The sequence below is a fragment of the Saimiri boliviensis genome, chromosome 4 (assembly GCF_048565385.1).
Source record: "Saimiri boliviensis isolate mSaiBol1 chromosome 4, mSaiBol1.pri, whole genome shotgun sequence".
Taxonomy (NCBI): domain Eukaryota; kingdom Metazoa; phylum Chordata; class Mammalia; order Primates; family Cebidae; genus Saimiri; species Saimiri boliviensis.
In genome coordinates this window covers 41,654,446-41,678,155 of record NC_133452.1, presented here as the reverse complement: position 1 = coordinate 41,678,155, position 23,710 = coordinate 41,654,446, and the positions used below count along the sequence as shown (strand labels likewise).

At 33.7% G+C, this 23,710-nt stretch overlaps 1 protein-coding gene across 9 annotated transcripts in view; it reads right to left on the bottom strand.

The window, feature by feature from the left end:
* PTPRK (protein tyrosine phosphatase receptor type K) overlaps positions 1-23,710 on the bottom strand; it is a 578,471-nt gene that overhangs the window by 118,162 nt on the left and 436,599 nt on the right. For all 9 annotated transcript variants that reach the window (XM_074397496.1, XM_074397495.1, XM_074397497.1 and 6 more), the window contains exons 8-11: positions 12,108-12,410; positions 6,455-6,564; positions 5,161-5,362; positions 1,241-1,346 (exon numbers count right to left, since the gene is read on the bottom strand). In XM_074397496.1, the coding sequence (XP_074253597.1) occupies positions 1,241-1,346; positions 5,161-5,362; positions 6,455-6,564; positions 12,108-12,410 (721 nt within the window). The remainder of the gene's footprint in view (positions 1-1,240; positions 1,347-5,160; positions 5,363-6,454; positions 6,565-12,107; positions 12,411-23,710) is intronic.

Sequence of the window (23,710 nt, the reverse complement as noted above, 5' to 3'; positions counted from 1 at the left end):
GTAAACAACTTGATATAACCCAATTATGAAGTGTGTATATGAATTTCTGTGCCTTCATTTATTTCTCATTAAAAGTTTGATAACGAAATGTCCATAAAATGACATGTTCCAAATGGAAACTTGTTTAAGTTTTGGATATTCATCTAATTACAAATGTGCAGAAGTTAAAATGGTTGAAACAATTAGACTCAGTTCCTAAAAACAACATGGCTCACAGTTTTTTGAAAGATGGGGATGTTAGATAATATGAAAGACTTTGCTATTGAAAAGATAAAGAAAATGCAAACTGAACTTTCATATTCACCATGGAATACTTTATAAGGAACAATTCGGAAATTAAATGGTCCCACAGGGTTCATGTGTTATAACTATTCTGCTTTTATTTCCACAAAGCTTCCTATTTTTCATTCATATGAAATTATTCATTACTGATTTATTGCATTGAATAGGAGTTATTTTCTCATCCTATTTCTAACAAATATCTTCAAAGCGCTTATAACACAGATACCAAGAGAAAAACTGAAATGAAATGGTAATACAGTGGGGAAAAAGGGCAAGGCTTTTAGGTCAAACCTGCACAGAGAGGTGAATGGTTTAGTGTATGAGTATCTCAAAAATGTACTTAGAATTCTGCTTTTAACTACAGGTCTATCTGCAGGCTTTGTCGAGATGAAAAACTAACAAACCAAAGCGAATCAAACCAAACTAAACTAAACACAAATAAAACTTTCCTGACAGAAATTCTCCAATGAATGTCTCTCAGAAATGAACCATTTTATTAGCTGCTAAGCAACCTTGAGAAAACACTTCTCCTTCTGGCTCCTTTTTCTTTAACTCTTACAGTAAAAGAAAAATTACCCCGTGCCCCACCTACCCACAGTTTCTTATATCTCAACTTTAGTTACCTATGTTTTGATTACCTACAGTTAATCACCTACAGTTAACTGGTCCAAAAATAGGTAATTATAGTACAATAAGATTTTTGAGAGAGAAATCACAATCATGTAACTTTTATTACAGCATATAGTTGTTCTATTTTATTATTAGTTGTTAATGGTTGTGAATCTCTTACTGTGCATAATTTATAAATTAAACTTTATCATAGGTTTGCATATATAGAAAAAAACATAGTATAATCTGTATAGGGTTTGTTATTTTCTCTGGTTTTAGGCATACCTGTGCATCTTGAGAAGTATATCCCTGTGGATAAAGCAGAACTATTGCAGTTTTCTTCTCTTACCTGATAGGAGCACCTTTGGCTTGTGCTGGTCTCAACAATACAGTTATTGTGGTAGCAGTTTCATTGAGAGAGGCATCAACTCCTTCATAATCAGGTAAAGTGGGAGCTAATGAGTGATTAATGAGACAAAAAAAGTTCAATAAACTTACAGCAATATATCATTAGGTCAAAATGAACAGATGATCTTTAGTTAGAAAAAAAAAAGCAATTCACCCAATTATCTACAATGTACTTTGTTTTATAGCGTTAACATCTGCCAACGAATTTGAACTCTGGGAACCTAAAACATGAAAAGCTAGAAAACCAAGATTTGCTGTGGAAATTTAAATAATAATCTGACAATTTATGACACATATTCCAAATATTTCATAAAGATGTTTTTCTTTTAGTTTCCTGAGACCTTCAAGTGAATAATGATGGGAGGGAAGAAAGGTAGTAACTGAGAAGACTGGGCAGTAGTGATTATGAAGTCACATATGGGGATCAGGAGCTAAGAACAGCAGGGATTGAGGTCAAGGGCTGCCTGATGAGGTAGTGCCATTTAAGATCTTATGGTGTTGAAAGACCCAGTATTCTTATCCTAATGTTTTTCACAACTGTAGTCACAAGAGAAACATATCAAGAAGTGTGGTGAATGAGAACGGAAATCTTGGATTTTGTTCATCAGGGACATTAGTTGCCAGATTCTTGAAAAGAATGAATGTGTAAATTTTAAAAATATTTGATAATGCTTAACTGGGGACTGGGATCTTGAGTGGGAGAAAGAATTACCAAAAATGGCTTTAGATGACTCCCATGTAGAAAGATGTTTAAGGAGTATACACTCAATGACATGTGTGCATTATCTCTATCCATTTGTTGGACATTTACTGAATATCTACTATGTGCCAAGTTTTATGAGAAATGCTATGACTATAAAAACAAAGCATGGTCTCTGATATTTATAGAATTAAAGGTAGGAATTTACACTTTATGAAAAGTGAGAGTCTTAGCAACAAAAAATTATAGCCAAATGTTAGTAGCCAAAAGCTGAAGACCATTTGCCAAAACAGTGGCTGCCAAACTTGTAAGATGAGAAGCACCTGGAGGCTTCCTAACACACAGATTACAGCCCCTCTCCCCTAGAGTTTCTGAGTTAGTAGGGCTGGGGAGGGACCTGATAATGTGCATTTCTAGACAGTTCCCAGATGATGCTGATGATGATGATCTGGGGGTCACATTTTACATTAATATTGGCAGTGGGATGATAAAACCAGAAGGCTCGGGGTGTCTACTGATGTTTAAGCCAAATATTAAAAAGAAGGATAAAACCTCATCAGGAAGAGAAAGGACAAACTAGGATTCTGAGAAAGAAAACAATATTTGAAAAGAACAAAATATTAAAGGATGTGTGTTTTAGCAGCTATAAGCCATTGACTGTGCTGCAAACTTTGGGTTACTGGGGAGAAGTGGAGGATGGGAGGAGTCATGCAAAGAAGGACCCTGAATGCCAACACCAAGTGGATGCTTAGACTTCATCCTGCTGATTATAAGATGCGAGATTTTGAAAATATTTAAGACGGAAACATCTGTGGTAGAAAGACAGAGAAATACAGTGAAGAGGCTGGGCATGGTGGCACACACCTATAATGCCACCACTTTGAGAGGCCAAGGTGGGTGGCTCACAAAGTCAGGAGATTGAGACCATCCTGGCCAAGATGGTGAAACCTCATCTCTACTAAAAACACAAAAATTAGCTGGGCGTAGTGGTGCAGGCCTGTAGTCCCAGCTACTCAGGAGGCTGAGGCAGGACAGTTGATTGGACCCAGGAGGCAGAGGTTGCAGTGAATCAAGATTGCGCCACTGCACTCCAGCCTGGTGACAGAGTCAGACTCTGTCTAAAAAACAAAACAAAACAAAAAACAGTGAAAAGAGTAAAGATGAGTAAGTCTGAAGGTAGGGATACCAGTAAGAAAGATATTTCAATAATTTGTTTAAAATACTGTCCAGATGGAAGAAAAAGAGTAGTGACATAAGAAGGACATAATTATTATCTGAGAGTTTTTAGGAAGCAGAAACAACAAATATTAATTCAATACATGCACAATATGTAGTTGAAAGTGTGTACATATGTGTATGTGTATGTATGCGTGTATATAAATAATTCCCCTAACCATTATGTTTCCAATAACTTGATTTCACTGTTATTTAAATTACTTTTTAAAATGCTGAGGAATGTAATTACTGGCCTCGGGGAATAAATTTAACAATAAATTATCTGAAAAGTTCAGGTAATGCTGAGAACCAAACTACCCATAAATTTTATTAATCTTAGATGTGATTAATAATTGTTCTCAACATAAAGTGATTGCAACCGTTTTTAAAGTACAATCAAGTACTCATTGCACTTAGGTTAATACAAGTGAAACTGAAGTGAAGTAATTAAAGAATAAACTAGATGAAATTCTGGTTCTTTCATATACTTTCCGTTCAACACAGTATCTGAGCCTTGAGACACACACACACACACACACACACACACACACACACACACACACACTTATGGCTCTCAAAAATTTACATTTGTCCAATGTTCTCAGTTTTATAAGTTTATGTAAATTTTGTAGCTGTCTCTCCTGAAAGCTCTTACTCAATTATAGCACTACTGCTAATTCCAGAGGGTAGAAAACCTGTCTCAGTACATCATAAAACATCACAAAGTCTTATTTCCTGGTGAAGTGATTCAACAAATATTTTAAATCATGATTTGTAATTGTTCTCAGGAAAGAAAATTGCAATTTTAAAACATTATTATTTTATAATATAATAAATGATACTTTAAAATTACTTTTTATTGGAATATTAAGATAAATGCTACTCCAAGGAATTATAGCTCATAATGGAATAGCTCATTTTATTTATGATATAAATTTTTAAAGTCTGTATTATATTGAACACATTTGCAAATAACATTTTTGACTCAAATTTGGAAAGTACATATCTTCCTTTTGATTCAAATGGTATAGATTTAGAAAAATGAAAGACATTTTTATGAGTATTAATGATGTATCATTACTATGTGCCATGTAGAACTACAATAAAAATTAATACAAATCAACAAAAAGAGTTTACAATGTCAAAATTAGTGCTTTATTATGTTGTGTGGCTGACCTTTAAATAATTTTTGTTTCAAATTTAATTCTTCAGCTACATATACAGTATGAATTTATTTTAGTAAGAAAAGACATTATATAAACTTTAGTAGATTTAGGGCATATTACAATGCTAATTCCTTGCAAAAATTTAATCAGGTTTAACTGATGATCTGACTGAAGGAGAAATAAGATATGTAAAAAATCTAGTCAAATACAAATTATGACTGTGAATCCAATGGAATGTAAAATTTAACTTATCAACCTAAAATTCTCCTGCAGGTTCTCATTCTGAAACTTATATGTATTTATGTAAGATTTCTAAGTGCAAAACAAAAGCCCATATTTGTTTAAAATTATCATAATGTCAAGGAAAAAGAAACAGAAACAAGGTATGTAGTACTATAGTACTAGGTAAAGGATCTTCTACCATTTTTTTGATAACATTCATTTATGGTAAAGGCCTGACACCACAATAATTATCAACTCCTCAAAACTATCGTAAGATCTGTTAGCATTTGTAATGAATTTTGAAAGATTTCTAATAAAGATATAGTATAAATTTTTTAAGACCACTGTCAATCAAAAGTGACTATTTGAGATGTGTTTTGGTTTGGACATATAATGCATATTCAAATAATTCTTTAAAGTGCCTTCAATTATGCATAACTATATTAAAGCTTCAGTAAACAACATGAACTACACTTGGTTTATATGTGATTCTCCAGGATGTGTCATTACAAACCAGGGGCATAATCAGTCCTATTTGTACTTTATTCATTTGCATACCTGAGATATTAGTGGTTACATTGATGGCCGTGGCTGGCCCAAAGCCTTTGACTGTGCTGGCCCTTATGAAAAACTGGTACGTGGTTCCAGGGTGGAGATGCATAAAGACATGGTGTGTACTGTTCCACAAATTTGATACAGTCTGGGGAGGTCCAGCCACTGGAACTGCAGGATCAAATGATCTTATACTGCTATAGCTGATCTGTTTTAAGAAATACATTTATTACATATCTGGTATCCATCATAAGAAATTGTAAATAAACTCATTTTAAATAAGGTAGTATGCAAGGGCATCCACGTGGAGTCAATGGTAATTTTTTTTTTCTTTTCTTTCTCATGTTGATGTTGTTATTTCTACTATTCTGATGTTCTATCTATTTATCAATCAATGAATCGTCTACTTATCTACAGATACACCTGGAGATATATCTGACCAAACCAATATACATCTATTTTTATCCATTAAAAAAACACAATAAATTATGCATACATAAAAAATTGTCTAGCTATATATTTTAACACATATGAAACATAAAAAGTGTTTAACAAATGTTTATTATTAACATATTCTATACTTTGTTCAAGTTACATAACAAATTTCATGTAAATATTATTCAAATATGTGAACACAGTTGCAAGATATAACATTGCAGTAGTGATCCCATTTCCGTAATTCACTCTGTAGCCCTTAGAAATTTAAGCATTTATGCTCTAATCAATGCTGTCTCTGTAGGAACAGAACTACACAAATTAAATTTGTGTAATTTAAATGATTCTTTCATTTCTTCTATTTAGTTTTTCATATTTGAAAAGATAATGATTTATATTCAAAGTTGAAATGAAGCTCTGGAAAAGTCAGCTTTATAATCTATTTTGCTTTTTGGGTATTATTTCTTAGTCTTAACTGAAATTCAATGACTTCTAAATCACAGTAGAATAAGAGTTTCTTAATTTTATAAAAAGGGAAATGAGGGTTTTTAACATGTGATTATTTATCACTACAACCATCATAAATCTGATAAGGACTATCCTGCTTTCTTAAATCAATAAAACAGCAACAGAAAACATGCATTAACTTTAAGAATTTGAAAATTCTACATGACCTACAAAATATTTATTTTGATGCTTAATTTTGGAATCAAAGAATTTGTAAATTAAAACAAAGGAGAATAATGATTTTAATCCCCTGATCCTCACTTACTTCTTTTCCATTATTTCCCTCTAACTTTTCTTTTTTTTCTCCCTTTTATTCCTTCAATCCACATTTCAATTAACTTCCTTGTTCTCCCAATACCTCATATTGAGTGATGATTCCATTTGGATCCAAAGGTTCTTTCCAGTTCAGGAAGATCTTATTTTCAAAGGATGTTCCTTGAAGAGATTTTACTGGTACAGGACCAGGCACTACAAAACACATGAATTTTTTTGTTATGAAAATGCTTACATTAGAAACAGAAAAAGTAAATCAGACAAGCTAGATAAATAGGATTAAAAATAAATATAAAGAAAAATAGATAAAAATGTATCCTTAAAAACAAAATAAATTATATGACTAGTTATCTGATTTTGCTTTGATTTATGGGAATTTAAGCAAATCTATTTAAGCAAGGTTCTAAAGCAGAAAATGTAGAAATGCAAAGTTATTTATATTCAAAAGAATATTCTATCACCTTAGAGAGCTGCATAAATTAGGTAGTCTAGTTTTCTCTGTTGTATACCTTTAATAACATGAAGATCTTATTTGTAATTTGTTTCAAGAACAGAGCTGTATTTTCCTGAAAGATTTTTTTTGAAGATTATGCTAATCCCCCGAAGAGTCTCCATAAACAAAGTTGATAAAATAATGAATTACAATAATAATTAACACTCTTTGGTCTAGAAAGCTGAATCACAAAGCAATGAATTGAAATGTCCATTAATAGCCAACGTGACTTTTATAGCTATACTTATTAAATGTTCTGTAATTAAAAAAAAAAGGCGGTGTTGATTATTACAGTATTTAAAGAGTTATTACAGATGAATAGGTTCAAATGTCACTGCTTCAGCCTTTTAAAGGAAATTCACTTTTTCAAAGCTAAGAATCAAACTAGTTTATCATGTCAGACTTGTTTAGAGCTCAACAATCTGCACAACTACTTTTGAAGTGTCCCCAGCTATAACTATATTTAAGAGCCTTCATCATTTCAGTCCTTATTTGTAAATGTCATATAACTGGCAATATCCAATGGCAACAATGAATGATGCGCCAGCTTCTATTGCCAAAATACCAGATATAAATCTTTCACTATTGTGTATTTTCCTTTTATATATTTTATTTAAATACTTAGCTGCTATTTATTCACATGAATATCCAATTTCTAGTTCTGGTAATGTCTTAAAATACACACTATCTATCCCACTTGGCTCAAAAATGTGTTTCTTTTTGAAAATATCAACTGAATATTGGGCAAGTATAGTTTTTAATTAATATTTTCCCTTAATCTAGCGTTTCAGTGAACTTCACACATGATATTATCTAGAAATGTAGTTTCAAAGTATATAGCAATTTTGTGAGGATTGAAATAAATTAAAAATCACTGGATCAAAGGAAATGCATTGCATCGTGGCTAGGAGTATCAAAAAATTCTGAATAATATGTCACAAGAGTAAGCTTTATTTCAGTCTACAAGGAGACTATAAATGATATTATGACCTCTGAGCCAGGCAACATAATTTGACACATTAAGGAAAGAAATCCACAGTAAACAGAAAAGATGCCAGCACTAAACTTCAGAAGATATGTTCTACCATTGTCAGCCGAAGACTCAGAGAGAAGTTAACTGAAGGCATCTGCTCCCTCCCTGCTCCATAGTATCAGCAAGGCTGTACAGCTGATCCAGGCAGGGGCCAGTCAGAGCCCCTCTGCACATCTGTGGCAACTACTGAGGCTGCCATGGGCATTGGTTTGTTTTTGCAAGAGTACCTGTTGTTCTATTACATACAAATGACATACACTTATAATTATATTGAAGGAAATGATATTTCTTCTTCCTTACATATCTCTCATAGAAGGTGGCCAATGGGAGGGGAAGGGCGCAAAATATTCAGTTAATGAGTAAATGTTGATTTGATGGCATTATAATGATAAAAACTGCCTATGTTTACCTAACACAATGTAGCCTACAAATACTATTAAATGGCATGGATTTATTTTATCGAACATCATTCAATAATAGGGATGGTTAATTATACAAATAAAATATTTGTCTAATTCTGCATTGAAATAGGGGTAGAATTGGAAAGTACCTTCCCTAGAATTTTTATATTTCTATGCTCTTACATTTTTTACTATTTTGATGGTAGAATTCACTGCAAGTACCTATAGATTGCATTTGTTAAGAGAAAAAGTTTGTAGGAAAGTTGTGGACAGGAGAGTGTCGTACTATTTGTCGTGTACTTGGATGAGCATAGTGGGTGAGAGAAGGAACTACACTCAGATGAACTAAAAAACACACACAGAAACAGGTGAGGTGAGGTGTGAGCACAAACCAATTATATTCAATCACTTTCTACATTTGAAGGAAGATCCTGTGTACATTATAGACAGAAAATGTTTCTATGTACCTATGATTTGTGTAAATACTATATAAAGTTACTAAAACCATTATCAAGGCAGTCTACAGATTTCAGGGAATGTCACTTCACATTTCCACATCAACAACTTTTAATGGAAAAGGAATGCTGACTTTCCCCCTCTGCTTGAGATTTATATGACAGCTGTTCCAGCTACTTTTTTTTGAAAATCCTTTAAAATATAACTCTCAAAATGGAAAAGAGGGAAAATAAAATATGGGTGGGGCAAGATTATGTTACATTGAGCATTATAGCCTTTAAAATGTAATAAATGTACATTTAAAAATAGCTTTGCAGTCTAAAAAATGTCCCCAAACCAGGCTTTTCTGCTGAGCTAACTTCATAATATTGATTTTTATGAATGCTGGAATAAAAAATGAAAATAAAATCTCATACAGAAAATTCTGTTCATGCATTAAAAAATGTATGCAATAAATTAAATATAAATTCTACCTTAGGGTTCTGGTGAGAAATGGTTCTAGCTTTGCTCTCATGATTTATGGATGTCCCCAGAATTCTTTTTATAAAATTATGTCTTTCTATTAGGTGGTTGATAATTTATTCTTTTTCTATGTATATAGGGCAGCAATAATTTAGTAACACTGACTTAATCAGATCATCATAATCCATCAATCTTTGCAACAATAGATTATGATTTAGGTATTCTTTCTGACCTCAGAAACATTAAGACACAACAAGTTTCTATGTAGAAAGTGAAGCTCATGTGCCAATTTGAAGACTTTGAGTTACTTGTAAATACTTCACAGAAGGGTTTTCATATCAATCATTAAATATTATATATATTTAAAAAATTACCCTCATAGAAGGGATTAGTTTGTGATAATACCATGAAATAATAATATAAAACTTAATATCATTAAAATAGGTAAAAATTCTTCAGAGATTAAAATAAAACTAGGAGTGAAAATAATATTAAAATTAGAATTTAAAATATATTGAAAAATAATGTCATTTTATTTTTACAAAACTATTTTAGGTAAAATAAATAGCACAGTCATGAGTTTGATCAATGTAGGGCATAATTTAAAATTCCAAAGCAATTCATTCCTTGATTATTAGTCTAGTCATATCTATACTGAAAAATGCATTTAAAAATTTAATGCAATATGAAAATGATTATATAAGCCTGGCTGCATTCTTTTGTTTGTGGGAAAGAAGGGCAAACTAACCATATCAAAGAATACCTTCCAAATGAATTGCATTACTAGAGAGTGACTGGCTAAAGCAGCACAAAATTCATGTAACTGAGTCTATCATTACCAATTAGGACATGATTTTTTTTAAGTGCAGGCTATAAAACATGTGAATATATTTTTATAACTAAAAACATGGGCTATAAAGTGCCCAGTGTGACACGGACCTTGGAACATTTATCCCATTTTAAAAGAAAAGATAGAGATTTTTGGAGCTTTTGAATCTGTACTTAGACTTCTCATTTTTATCTTGTTTTTGTGAAACAATTACCCCAATCATTGTTTCTTGCAAAAATATGTGTTGAGTTTTTTGCCTGTGGCAGGGGTGAGATATATGGATGTTTGTATGCTTATAAATTAGAAAAGGGAGTGTTGATTAAATGTTGTTACTGCTTCAATTAGGTGCCAGTTCAAACATGATAGCTAAGGTAATCATCTTTGGTTACCTCAAACATGACCAAAGTACATTCATCAAAAATAAGTCTTAGGTTTATACTCAGAAATTTTAGGAACATGAGAATAACTCTATGTATAATTTTCGAACTACATTCTTTCCTTTAAATTTTGAGTTAAATGTCGTTAAAAGGCTCTGTCTTCTCTTATTACAACAAAAACAGCAAAGCAGATGAGGGTCGTTTTTACTTTTCAGAATAGGAGAGTTTGAAGTTATAAGTATTTATAGAAACCATGGCATATTAACCTATTTTATGGCAAGCTAATAGTAGGTAGGCACCAAAAGACACACCTGACCTAAAGTTCAGAACTTGACGGAACTTGGGAATACATGGTTTTTTTTTTTTTTTTTTTTTTTTTTTTTTGAGACAGAGTGTCGCTCTTGTTACCCAGGCTGGAGTGCAATGGCACGATCTCGGCTCACCGCAACCTCCGCCTCCTGGGTTCAAGCAATTCTCCTGCCTCAGCCTCCTGAGTAGCTGGGACTACAGGCACACGCCACCATGCCCAGCTAATTTTTTGTATTTTTAGTAGAGACGGGGTTTCACCACGTTGACCAGGATGGTCTCGATCTCTCGACCTCGTGATCCACCCGCCTCAGCCTCCCAAAGTGCTGGGATTACAGGCTTGAGCCACCGCACCCGGCCAGGGGATACATGGTTATAAAATACACCCTGTTTTCTGAAACCCAAATAAAAATGTAGCCCTACTGTCAAGCTACTTAAGGAGAAGTTTAGAAGGGGGTGGAACCTCAGAGATCACTAAATTTAAGCCCTTCATTTAGATGAGAACTGACTCCTAGTTTAGCTTTGCCTCAGTCCACCATATGGCACACCATTTTTTTTCCTACATGCCTTAATTCATAAAAGGAAATTTTGAAAGGAAATATCCTACATCAAAAGAGTGCCTCATTGTTATTATTAGATTATCATTTGTAGATATTTTATATATGTTTTTATTAAATTAGGAAATATATTCTTATTCAAATTATAATATACTATAGTGCTATAACAGGTATGTGCACATTAAAATACTAATATAAATATTTGTTCCTACTATGAAGAAGTAACACACGTTGAAATTAGACAAAGTGCAGTTTAGTTACTTGAATGGCAACAAGATATATAAAGAGCAGCTAGCTAATGTCTAATAAAGGACATTATTTTAAAGATATGAACGCTTGATTTCTTTTATATTTAGACTCACATAAAATCATCTAAAATGAATAGAAAGGGTAAACTATAAACTGTGTTGTTTTCAAATGTGAGAAAATAAAAACAGCTACTATTGATTTATAAAATATAAAAACCTAAAATTTTTTAACAAGTGCATTTTACCCATAGGCAATTGACACACTGCCATGGATAGTAAACATTATTTTTGAACACTGCATTAAAAAAACCCGTCATTTAAGTTTTTAGTGTAGTTGCCACTTCTGTATCATTGTACAAGAAGAAAGGACAACAGATATACATTTCATTTAGTATTTGAATGCTTCTTTGAAGAATATTAGGTTTTATTAAAGGCAAACTTTTTCCAAAGTTAACCTCATTAATAACATTTAGATGATTTCAGAATCCAATTCGGTATTGGACAATCTTAGGAAAACTGTAAGCAACCACATTATTTTTGTTAGAGAATTCTCCCCTTTTAAAAGTATGAGCATACCATCTTCATCAGTTTGAATAATTGTCTCTTCACTCTCCTTCCTTCCCTCTGGATTGGTTAGGATCATCTTGAGGCTGACATTTGTATAAGGTGGCAGATGGTTCACAACATGCTGAGGGGCTTTGGGGTCCATGTCCAAACAGTCTGCCTTACTCTCATTGTGACCACGGAAGTAATGGTAGCAGATAGTGACATTAAAAGTGTGGCAACGTGTAATGTTGTAACCCAAGGATTCCCAGTCCACAGCAATCCGTCTTGCCTGTATTTCAGCAATCTTTAATGTTTTTGGGGTTCGCATAGGTTCTGAAAAATAAATCAAAGTTGCAGACAGCTGTCAATTTTATCATGAATAATCTTGGAAAAATAAAACACAAAGTATAATATAGCATATGCAAATCTAGAAAATGTGAAAGTCATGTTTTATTTTCATTTGCTTTGTTTATTCCTGATGCTATTCTTAAAGGTTTTAATCAGGGACTAAGATTTAACAACAGGAAAAGAAATGAAATATAAAATGTCAACAACTCATAGTACTCAGGAACCTGGCAGAAAAATAAAAACTGGAAAATATAGTCACAATGCCTTTATAGTTGTTGCTGTTGTTACTGCCCATTTTTCTGCCTTTCTTTTGTCTTTATTGAGCAAGTGAATTAGCTAATATATCAAAATGGGTAAGAGTCAACACATTCTACTCTGTGATTTATCACGTCACTAAGCTATGCTGTATACTAATTATTCTAATTGTAACACTATACTACCATTTACAAAAAATGACACAGATATTAATTAACATTAATTATTTCCATAATGATATTGTCCATCAAAACAAAAAACAATGGAGAAAAATTACAAGAACATATGTAGATATTCACATTGTCTTCTTTCCTTATTGGTCTCTTTCTGTCTTATTTTGGAAAATATTCAGGTCTGACAATCCATTCACTGTCACCCAAACCAAACTGGGAGGGGAATTTTCCATTCAATGGGAAAATATTGGCAGAACTAAACACTCCAAAGACTAGAATCCATCCTTCACTACTTCCCAAGTCTATTCCTTCCTCATTCAAGACTCACTTTAATCATCTAACTTAATTACTCTATGAAAGTCATGACCATGGCAACATTTACACAGTAAAGAAACTAATACAAAACAAAAACTTTAATTCATTGATCTGACAAAAAGAAAAAAGTCAAGGCATTTCTGATGCCCCCCTTAACTCACTAAAGATCATCAAACTCTAAATGGAAATCAGTAGGGAAAGTAATACAAAAAAGTCTGACTTGAGTGGTTTTATAAATTTTTGTTTTTGAGATTAGAAGTTCGGTTCCGTAAAAATAATAAGCATGCTACACAGATGGCAAGCCCAAACTGGGATTCTAGTTCAATGTATTTAATGTGCAGTCTGAAATGAACTCTGGTGGCCATTTAATTTAAAATCTTAGAATTACAAAAATCTGTACATACGTAAATTAGTCTTCGGTAGAATTAAAACTTAGGTTTTAAATGCTATTTGTCAGTCTTATGACTATCCATAGTATCCAGCCTCACTACTTTACCACTTTTATTTCAGATGTTACCTGAAGCCCACAGGCTGGAAGAAAGATGTGGCTTTCTAATCATTTTAAGAAAATCGTTTTATATGTTTAGCTCTATGCTAAGATTTTCCCCACCAGACACAAGAGTGAAGGGATACTTTCAGTTTTGTCTAGTTAAACTGAAAACACAGTTTTTGGTATGACTGCCCACCAGCTAACCAGGCAATGAGAACTAGGATCACCCTAAAAATTCCCAGGTAAACTGTGATTTTGCTGCCTGCTAGGTAGCAACTAGATACTATTTAGTAGCCATATAAGATTCAGCCATACTTTGTTCTAAAATTGTATAGAATGAGAAAGTAAGATTTCCCATAAAAATACCTAGTATCTAAACAAACAATGCCCATACAGCAATGAGAGAAAACATCATAAATATTTAATTCCCTAGTTTTTAAATGTTTTATTTTTTTTAGGTCTAGCTCTCTTATACACTTGTTTTAACACACCCTTGATTTTGAATCTGACATTTTCTCATTTTGTAAATTTCTCTATTTCTAAGTCATCACTCTCTCTCACCAGTTGTTTTTGTCTATTTAGTCTGCACTCACTCTGCGTTTTAATACTATTTTCAAAACATACCTAGACATCTTATACACTATAAATAAGACAGAGTAATTCTGCAACCCCAATTCTTAAATATCTAAGAGTGGGCAAATGATTTATTTATTTTCTATTATGCAGAAAATGCAAAGGATTTACGCTGAATGAGAATTTTATTTTGATGTATTTAAATGCTGCTTACTTTGGCACTCATTGTATTAAAAACTCATTTAAAATTGGGAAAGAGTAGCTTTATTAGTTCTATACAATGTATATAAACTGCAATCATAATTTCAGTGACCAATACATTATTAACTGATATAGAAAAACAGAGTTGTGGAAAGAAATAGCTTTCTAAGAATCAACAAAGTCAGTATGTTATTTGAAACTGACATTTTTTCCCACAGTTTGAATGTATGCTTTAAAGTGCCCCATTGTTGATAAAATAGTGACTTGACATAATTTTGCTCTCACCTTAGGATAGTATTCAGAAACATATACACAACCAAAGTAAACACATACATACAGAGGTTTAAAAGCCAAAACTTGATTCTTTTGAGCTGCATTGAATTAATAACTCAGAGGAAATTACTTTATAACTGCATTTTTTTCTTAATTGGCATGTACCTTAAATTTTTTCAGTTTTTACTGAGGTGGGAACTTCTCAGTGTTGTATGTATACATAAATACATATAAATATACACATATACATTACATACATGTATATCTATATGTGTGTATACTATAAAAGCCATTCAAAGAAAATTTTCTCAAAGAATCAAACAATAAAATTGCCTAAATTATTTGCCTTAATCCATTACTTCTCATGCCTAACCAATAATTGCATTGTATTTCTGAGGTATGAATACATAAATAAAATAACTTTTAAAATAAAAATAATTACTTGAATTGCCATAGAATAACTGAAAGTACAAAGACATTGTTTGGAAACCACTGATATTTACAAACTGGCAATAAGGGTATTTTAAATATTAAATAATTTCAAGATATGACCTAGCAGGGTCAGTCACTCATAGAGGTACTACAGTAAATCGTATTTATAACAACATAAAAAACCACAATGGTGGTAAAACAATGGAGAACACATTCATGAATGCATTATCTGTAAATTGTTTTGGAAACTGCTACATGTTCTTTCCTCTCAATTTTTTGACTTTCTTTTTTCAAATCTTTATTGGGTATCCCATATATTGTAATTTTATATAAAATTTCTTTATTTTTTCTTTTCTTTTTATTTTATTTTTTTGCATTTCTAGTGAAAAGAAAGAACTGAAAAAGGTTGTAGGGTAAAATTTTATCGGAAACTTTGAAAGAAACAAAGTAATGCTGGACGTGGCTCACACCTGTAATCCCAGGACTTTGGGAAGCCAAGGTGGGTGGATTGCTTGAGCTCAGGAGTTCGAGACCAGCCTGAACAACATGGTAAAACCTTGTCACTACTAAAAATACAAAAAATTAGCTAGGTTGGTGGTGCACACCTGTAGTCCCAGTAACTTGGGAGGGCGAGGCAGAAGAATCACTTGAACCCTGGAGGCAGAGGTTGCAGTGAGCTGAGACTGCACCACTGCACTCCAGGCTAGGCGACAAAGTAAGACTCCCTTTCAAAAAGAAAAAAAGAGGAAGAAACACAGTAATCGAGTGATCTTCATGCAATGAGTGGTTACATTTAAATGTTTAGATCAAGTCATCCATCTATAATGAAACATAAAGAGATTTTATTATTATATCCAGTATACTATTCTAAGTATTCTGGAAGGTACTAAAGTGAATAAAATATAATATTAGACCTCAAGGAGCTTCCATGTGTTTATTTAAGATGATAAGCTAAGAAAAAAAGATAAACAATATGTGTAAGTGCCATATAAGTAGAAATAAAGTGCTATAGGAATTCAAGAGGGAGAGAGAACTTCCACCATTCAAATGAAGGAGATATTTGTGTTAGGTTTCTGTGGATAGAAGCAAGATCTTTAGACCTCATTTGGCTAAATTATACAAAAAATGAAAGGAATGAGATGGGCAAAAACGTAGAACACAACTGGAGAAAATCTGTAATCTCATTTAGTTGCTATACAAGTATCATACAGGAGATAATGTAGGAAAGGTTGGCTGGGAAAAGACTGTGTAAACTGTATGTCATGGTAAGAGGTTGAACTTACCTAATAGGCTAGGAGAAGTCACTGAGGGTTTCTGAGCAGAAGGTTAATATAGTAAAATAACATTAACAAGATTAATTTGAAGGCTGTGCCTACTGTGGAGACACTGAATGTAGAGAAATCCAAAGAATTTGATGTGTTAGCGGACAGGCTGGGGCTAAGCAAGGAGGGGAAAGGCAGGCACACGCAGGATAGGGGCTACTGACGTGGAAGGGCAACTGAAAAACTTGGTGGTTACTTGAATTTGAGTTATGTGAATGGATATAATACAGCTAACGTGTTCATTCCAAATGATGAAGAAAATTAAGGTGCTCTTAAATGAACAGAGAAAGTTCAAGAATAGACACATATGGGGAGTAAAATGATCCAATACTTTCTTACTATTTATTTATTGCTTTCTGTTGGCCAAAAAATATACTAGAAACTCAGGAGGCAAAGATCAATTTGAGTGTCCTTTGCTGGGAAGCAAGGTATACAAGCAATACTTGAACTGATTTCTGTGTTTTAGATAACTTGGGGAGCATTAGGGATTAAAAGAGGTCTAAATGGAGGCATCAATCCACCTTAGTCAGGAGTTGGGGTACTCCCAATCATTCCAGAGAGAAGGTAACAGATAAGGAGAGGGTGAGAGAAAAGAGAGAAGAAGAAGAAGGAGAGGGCAAAGGAGAAATGGAGAGAAGAGGATGATCCAAGAGAGAGGGAGAAAGAAACAGAACAGAGACAGAGACAAGAACATGTGCTAGTGAGCGTGGCAGGGAGCAGGTGAGCTCTACGAGAAGAAGGTGTTAAACACATATCATGTTACAAATTCACGAGAGAGGCCAAAGAAAATTACATAAAACCTAGTATCTGCCCCATTTTTCAGATTAAAATTAAAAAAAGAATTGTAATGAAGGCAAGCTGACTTTTCTAAAAAGACTGTAAGTCAAAAGCAGAGGTCAGTACCAGAAAGAAATCAGACCTCATCACAAAAAAAATATTGTTTGAGGTGATGAATATGTTAAGTAGCTTGGCTTCAGTATTCATAAATTATAGCATACTTTGGATATCATACACTTACACATTTATAAATTGTCAACTTATAACTTTAAAATAGAAATATCATGATGCCACTTTCTCAGGTCATTCTACTTTTTTTTTTTTTTTTTGAAATTTGTGTTCGATGTACTCAAGCTTGTCCTACCTGCCTTATTTTGTTGTTGTTGTTCTGTTCTGTTTTGCTTTAGTCTTTTAGCAGCCTGAAGCCATGGTGTTTAGTTTCTATTTCTAGTGATTAGTGGAAAAGAGGGATGAGGAAGGGGTTTATTGGCCCAACCAGAAACACAAACTGGGAACCCATGACATGACTGCTTTGTTTCCCTTGGACACCCCATTAGTCAGGGAGTTCAGACTGGGTAAAAGCATGACACTGGACAGAGAAGAGGAATTAAGAAGGCTGGAGGTCTTGTGTGTTTTGATATACTTGAAGAACAAAGTGGGGTGGGGGGTAGGAGTGCAGACAGAACACTAAGAAGCTGGTAAAAGGAATGAAACTGGAAGTAAAATCTAGTCCTCTTCCCATTCTACTCTTTAGCTGACAAATCTTGACCTATTTTATTATGCACTGTTATCTGCAAACAAAAGGCACAAAGCTCTCTTCCATTATTTCATTTCCAGTAAGTCCAAGGGAAACAGTTAACTATTAAGTTAAAAATACATACGGGCAGTAGGAACTGTCAACATTACCTGGTTTTCTTTTCTTCTTCTTCTTCTTTTTTTTTAATGAGAAAAAGAATAAAGAAGAGGAAAAAAGAGAAAGAGGAAGAGGGAGAGAGGATGGGGGTATTGCTTTATTGCCCGGGCTAGAATGCAATCTAAATATGGGTATGCCTATAATTGTCCTTAATAATGGAGATATAAAAGAAAATGAGGGAAGAGAATAACAAACAAGGAGCCAACCAACATTTCGTTTAAACTTCTAAGTTGATATGATGTGGTACTGATAAGAGTGTATATTTTGTATATTTAAAGTGGAGAGTTCTATAAATGTTAATTACATTTACTTGTTCCAGATCTGAGTTCAAGTCCTGGATATCATTGTTAATTTTCTGTTTCATTGATCTGTCTAATATTAATGTTGAAGTCTCCCACTATTATTATGTGGGAGTCTAAGTCTCTTTATAAGTCTTGTATGTCTGCGTATTCCTGTATTGGGTACGTATATATTTAGGATCTTTAGCTCTTCTTGTTGTTGCATTGATCCTTTTATCATTACATAATGTCCTTCTTTGCTTCTTTTGATCTTTGTTGCTTAATTGTAACTTCTGCTTTTTATTTATTTATTTTATCTCTCTGTTTGGTTGGTAAATCCTTCCCCATCCCTTGTTCTGAGTCTCTGTGTATCCAATGTGAGATGGGTCTGGATGCAGCATACTGATGGATTTTAGTTTTTTATTCAAATTGCCTGTCTGTCTTTGGATTGGGGGATTTAGTCAATTTAAATTTAGAATTAATAATAATATATGTGAGTTTAATACTGCCATTTAATATTAGCTGGCTATTTTGCCCATTAGTTGATATAAATTCTTCATTATATTGATGCTCTTTTTGGTATTTTTTTAGAAAGGCTGATACTGTTTGTTCCTTTCTACGTGTAGTGGTTCTTTCAGAAGCTCTTGTAAAGCAGGCCTGGTGGTGATGAAATCTCTGAGTGCTTGCTTATTCACAAAAAACTTTATTTTTCCTTCACTTGTGAAGCTTAGTTTGGCTGGATGTGCAATTCTGGGTTGAAAGTTCTTTTCTTTAAGGATGTTGACTATTGGTCCCCACTCTTTTCTGGCTTGCAGGGTTTCTGCTGAGAGATCTGCTGTAAGTCCGATAGGCTTCCCTTTGTGAGTAACTTGACCTTTCTCTCTGGCTGCCCTTAGTATTTTCTCCTTCATTTCAACCCTGGTGAATCTGATGATTATGTGCCTTGGAGTTGCTCTTCTTGAGGAATATCTCTGTGGTGTTCTCTTTATTACCTGGAGTTAAATATTATCCTGCCTTACTAGGTTGGGAAAATTTTCCTGAATAATGTCCTGAAGCTTATTTTCCAGCTTGGATTCATTCTCTTCGTCACATTCAGGTACACCTATCAAGCGTAGATTAGGTCTTTTCACATAGTCCCATATTTCTTGGAGACTTTGCTCGTTCCTTTTTATCCATTTTTCTCTAATCTTGTTTTCTTGTTTTATTTCATTGAGTTGGTCTTTGACCTCTGATATCCTTTCTTCTGCTTGATCAATTCGGCTGTTAAAACTTGTGCATACTTCACGAAATTCTCCTATTGTGTTTTTCAGCTCCATCAATTCACTTATATTCCTCTCTAAATTATGTATTCTTGTTAACATTTCATCAAATCTTTTTTCAAAGTTCTTAGTTTCTTTGGATTGGGTTAAAACAAGTTCTTTCAATTCACAGAAGTTTCTCATTATCCACATTTTGAAGCCTGCTTCCGTAATTGGAACACACTCGTTCTCCATCAAGCCTTGTACCATTGCTGATGAGGAACTGTGATCCCCCGCTGAGGGAGAGGCGTTCTGATCTTGGGTATTCTCAGCCTTTTTTGGCTGTTTTCTTCCCTTCGTTGTAGATTTATCCATCTGTGGTGTTCATAGTTACCGTCTTTGTAGTTGGGTTTCTGAGTGGACGTCCAACTTATTGATTCTCAGCGCCGAAATCTGAGCAACCCACTGCACCAACTAAATCAGCGGCGTTAAGATTAATGGTGCTTTTCTGACTCTGCACCAAGAACCGACGCTCCGAGGCGCCGGCAAAACTGCCTTGCTGGTCACAAGAGTCGCACTGGCGACCCGTGGGGCTCCTCCGCTGGGAATCTCCTGGTGCGTGAGCAACAAGAATTCATGTGAAGGTGTGGCGTCCTCTCGTTCTTTGTGCTTTCACTGGGAGCTACAATCCCGAGCTGCTACTGATCAGCCATCTTGGATCTCTCTCCGGTTTTCTTTATCTTCCCTGTCAAATGTCGACAAGCAAGGTTTACTAACTTTTCCTACTTCTTTTTTGCTTTGATTGTCCACCTAATTCTTAATTGTTCCAGTGACAAAGGCTACATGAAATCGAGATGAAATATAAATAAATGGAAGAAAATGTCTATATTAATTATTTGACCAGTATTACCTAATTAGCAGGTAAATAAAGAAGTAACATATCACTTGCCCTCACTTAAATTCTAAATAGATCAATTATGGCATTTATGCTTGTAATAATTTGTGTGTTAAATGTTTAACCCAACTTGATAGGATAAAATGAAGAACTACTTAATAATTCTCTCAAGGTTAATAAAAGTATAGGCAACATGAACAAACGAGCAACATAAACACAGAACCTGTAGACTTTGAGTCACCTCTCAAGCACAAGATGATTTAACATGTAGTTCTAGATAACAGATAAAAGGGAATTTAATTTTGTTTTTGGTACCTGCTAAACAACTCAGGACATGACAGGTCAATATCCCTGTTTATTGTACTGATAATCTCTAGTTATTCTGAAAGAGTTGTGAAAACAAAAGCTTTAGCATCTATAAGAGAATGGAAAGCAGGGATTATATTTCCCTAGGATCAGTTGTTAATGACAAAACTTATTATGCAGCTGTCATTCAGAGAAAAATAGAAGATGTCCCAAAGCTCGTGCCAAGGAAAAAAAAAAAGAAAGATCTTGTCAAAAATGTACACAAACTAAGAACACTGAAGCATGACAGGAGCTGCGTGCTCCTGGCTGCCTTTTCATCAGAAGTCTTAGCAGCTGACTGCAAAATATAACTTTCATTCCATTTATCATAACAAATACAAGAAAAGTGAATTTTCTGACTGCCAGAGAAAATATTTGTTAGTGTAAATGAAAGAATTGAGACAAAATTTCTGGACAAAGGTGAAATAAAAAAGAATAAAAATAAAAGCAAAGAAAAACAGTGCTGCACCTTGGGGAAGAAAAAACTTAAGGTCTTTGAAAGACATTGTCTTTTACTCTTATTTTTAGGTGCTTTGTAATTTTTATTCTTTTCCTCATGGGTAAGGGTTGCGGATAATCAAGGTTTTACATTTCACATCTTTTCAATGTTACAGCATCATTAGTCTTGCCAAAAAGATTTCATCTCTGCTCCCCTGGGTCAAATTGAGTTAATGATAAGTCGGTGAGATGACTTGATTAGTACTGTAACAAGAGGGAGCCTCAGGTCCAGGAATAATCACAAGCCAACTGTCAGCTCTTTAGGCTTTCTGGCTGTGTTGCTGAAATGACATGCTTGGACTCGAGGGATATAAAGCAACAGAGGGTGGATGGCTCACTCAGCTCTCCTGCAGAATCACAGTAACATTTACCCAGTGCCATCAGAATCACACTAAGCACATCATCAATTTAAAACAAAACAAGTCATCACCACGGCTCTCAAGAGTCTTACTGAAGTTTATCAGATAATTCTAATAAAATTAATACTTGGATCCTCTCTGCATTAATGCCAAGTAAACTGTTTATTTTAAAGGACAGTACTACCAAAATGACATGGAATAAAAAGGCAAAGATAATTCTTTTACCAATAGATAGATAAATCCAACTAAATGTCCTATCATGAGGCCTGATTCCCAAAATGTGGGTGGCTGAAAATTTGGGAACCCTTTAATATTTTTCACTTACATTTATTGGCAATGTTATTAGACTGTTGAAAAATATGTAACTACAATCAATGAATCCATTTTGATTCATCTCTGATATCGCACATCACGTTCATGTATTATTTAAAAAAAAACTTAAAAAGTTAAAACCTTTTTCTATAGGTAACTGTCTATACTTGGAGAAAATATAAAATAAAAAGTACATTTTCTTAATTTATAGAATAAAATAAGAAAATAATAATCTAATTCTGTAGAATCAAGCTTTATTTTTCATAAAATTTTTTAGCAATAGTACAAATCATAAACATGAAAAGGTAGAGTGACTTCTGTACAACCCTAAAAAATGCAATATGGAAAACACTGCTTCATAATATGTGGTGTAGAAAGTAAGGTGACTTCAGAGGAGCTGTACATAGCAATGACAAAATTCTAAGGGGGATTTTCAATGCCTTCTTCATCTCTAAAAGAAGATGAATTACCTACCTCTTAGGTTGTTCTGAAACTGAGGTAAATATTTTGCATGCCAAGTACAGTGGTTGATCCATAGTGTATGGTTGGAGTTTTTTATTTTCTGAACCATAAAGTAGGTAGTTTCAATACATTTCAAGCTTAAGAGCTAATGAAAATGAAACGTAAAAACTCACTTCTCTGTGGCAGTTGAAATAACTCTAATTACTTATTTCTTCTTGTAGTCACACTGTTGGCCATGTGACTTTGCAATTGCTCACACCAAATGGGGTCCGCTTCCCCATGCTTTGATTTTGGGCTTGCTGTGTGACTTGCTTTAGTCAGCAGAATAAGGCAAAAGGGTGGGTGTACTAGTTGTCAACCTACATCTAAAAAAGTCCTGTGCTCTCCTGCTTGCTCATATGTCTTCTAGAATATGAAATACATGTGGAACAGAGCCGAGTTACCCCAGTCATACCAGCAGAAGCCAATCTATATCAGCCAACGACCAGTCTACAAGTGGATGTGTGAGCCAGCCAAGGACATCAGAGGCTACTAGCCAACCATCCCGTAAGTATAATCAACGCATACTTGCTCTGTGCCACTGATGAGAGTTTGTGGCTAGTTGTTACTCAGCATTTTGATACAGGAATTATTTCTAAAACCTTCATTTGGTAAAATGCCTTAATATTTATGTGAAGATTCTACAGTGATATCTACAATAGAACAGTACAGTAATTTAAGAATTGCATTGATCTACTAATTTGTTGAGCTGAACTTAAACAGTATTCTGTTTTTAAAAACAGAAAACACTTACTAAGTGCTTAAATGTCCCAGACACTATGTTAGTATGGTGTATGCCTTAAAACATGACTTTCAATGGATATATTTTTGTCTTCATTTCCTGTATGCTCTTTGAGGAGGGGTTAATTTCTTTACCATCCTCCCACAGAGAACAATAAACTAAATATTGGAATAATAATAATTCTCTAAGTAATAGGAAATAGCTGTACTATATTACAGACTGCAGTAGGTTACCAGTAACTTACTCCTCCAGCATTGCAACATAACATTTATTAAAACATTTTAATTTTTATGGCAATATGACTTTGTAGATATATGAGAGAATCTGTAATATAATTGGAATTTCTTTACTCTTGAATAAGACTGACAGAAAAATAATACATTTATTATATAT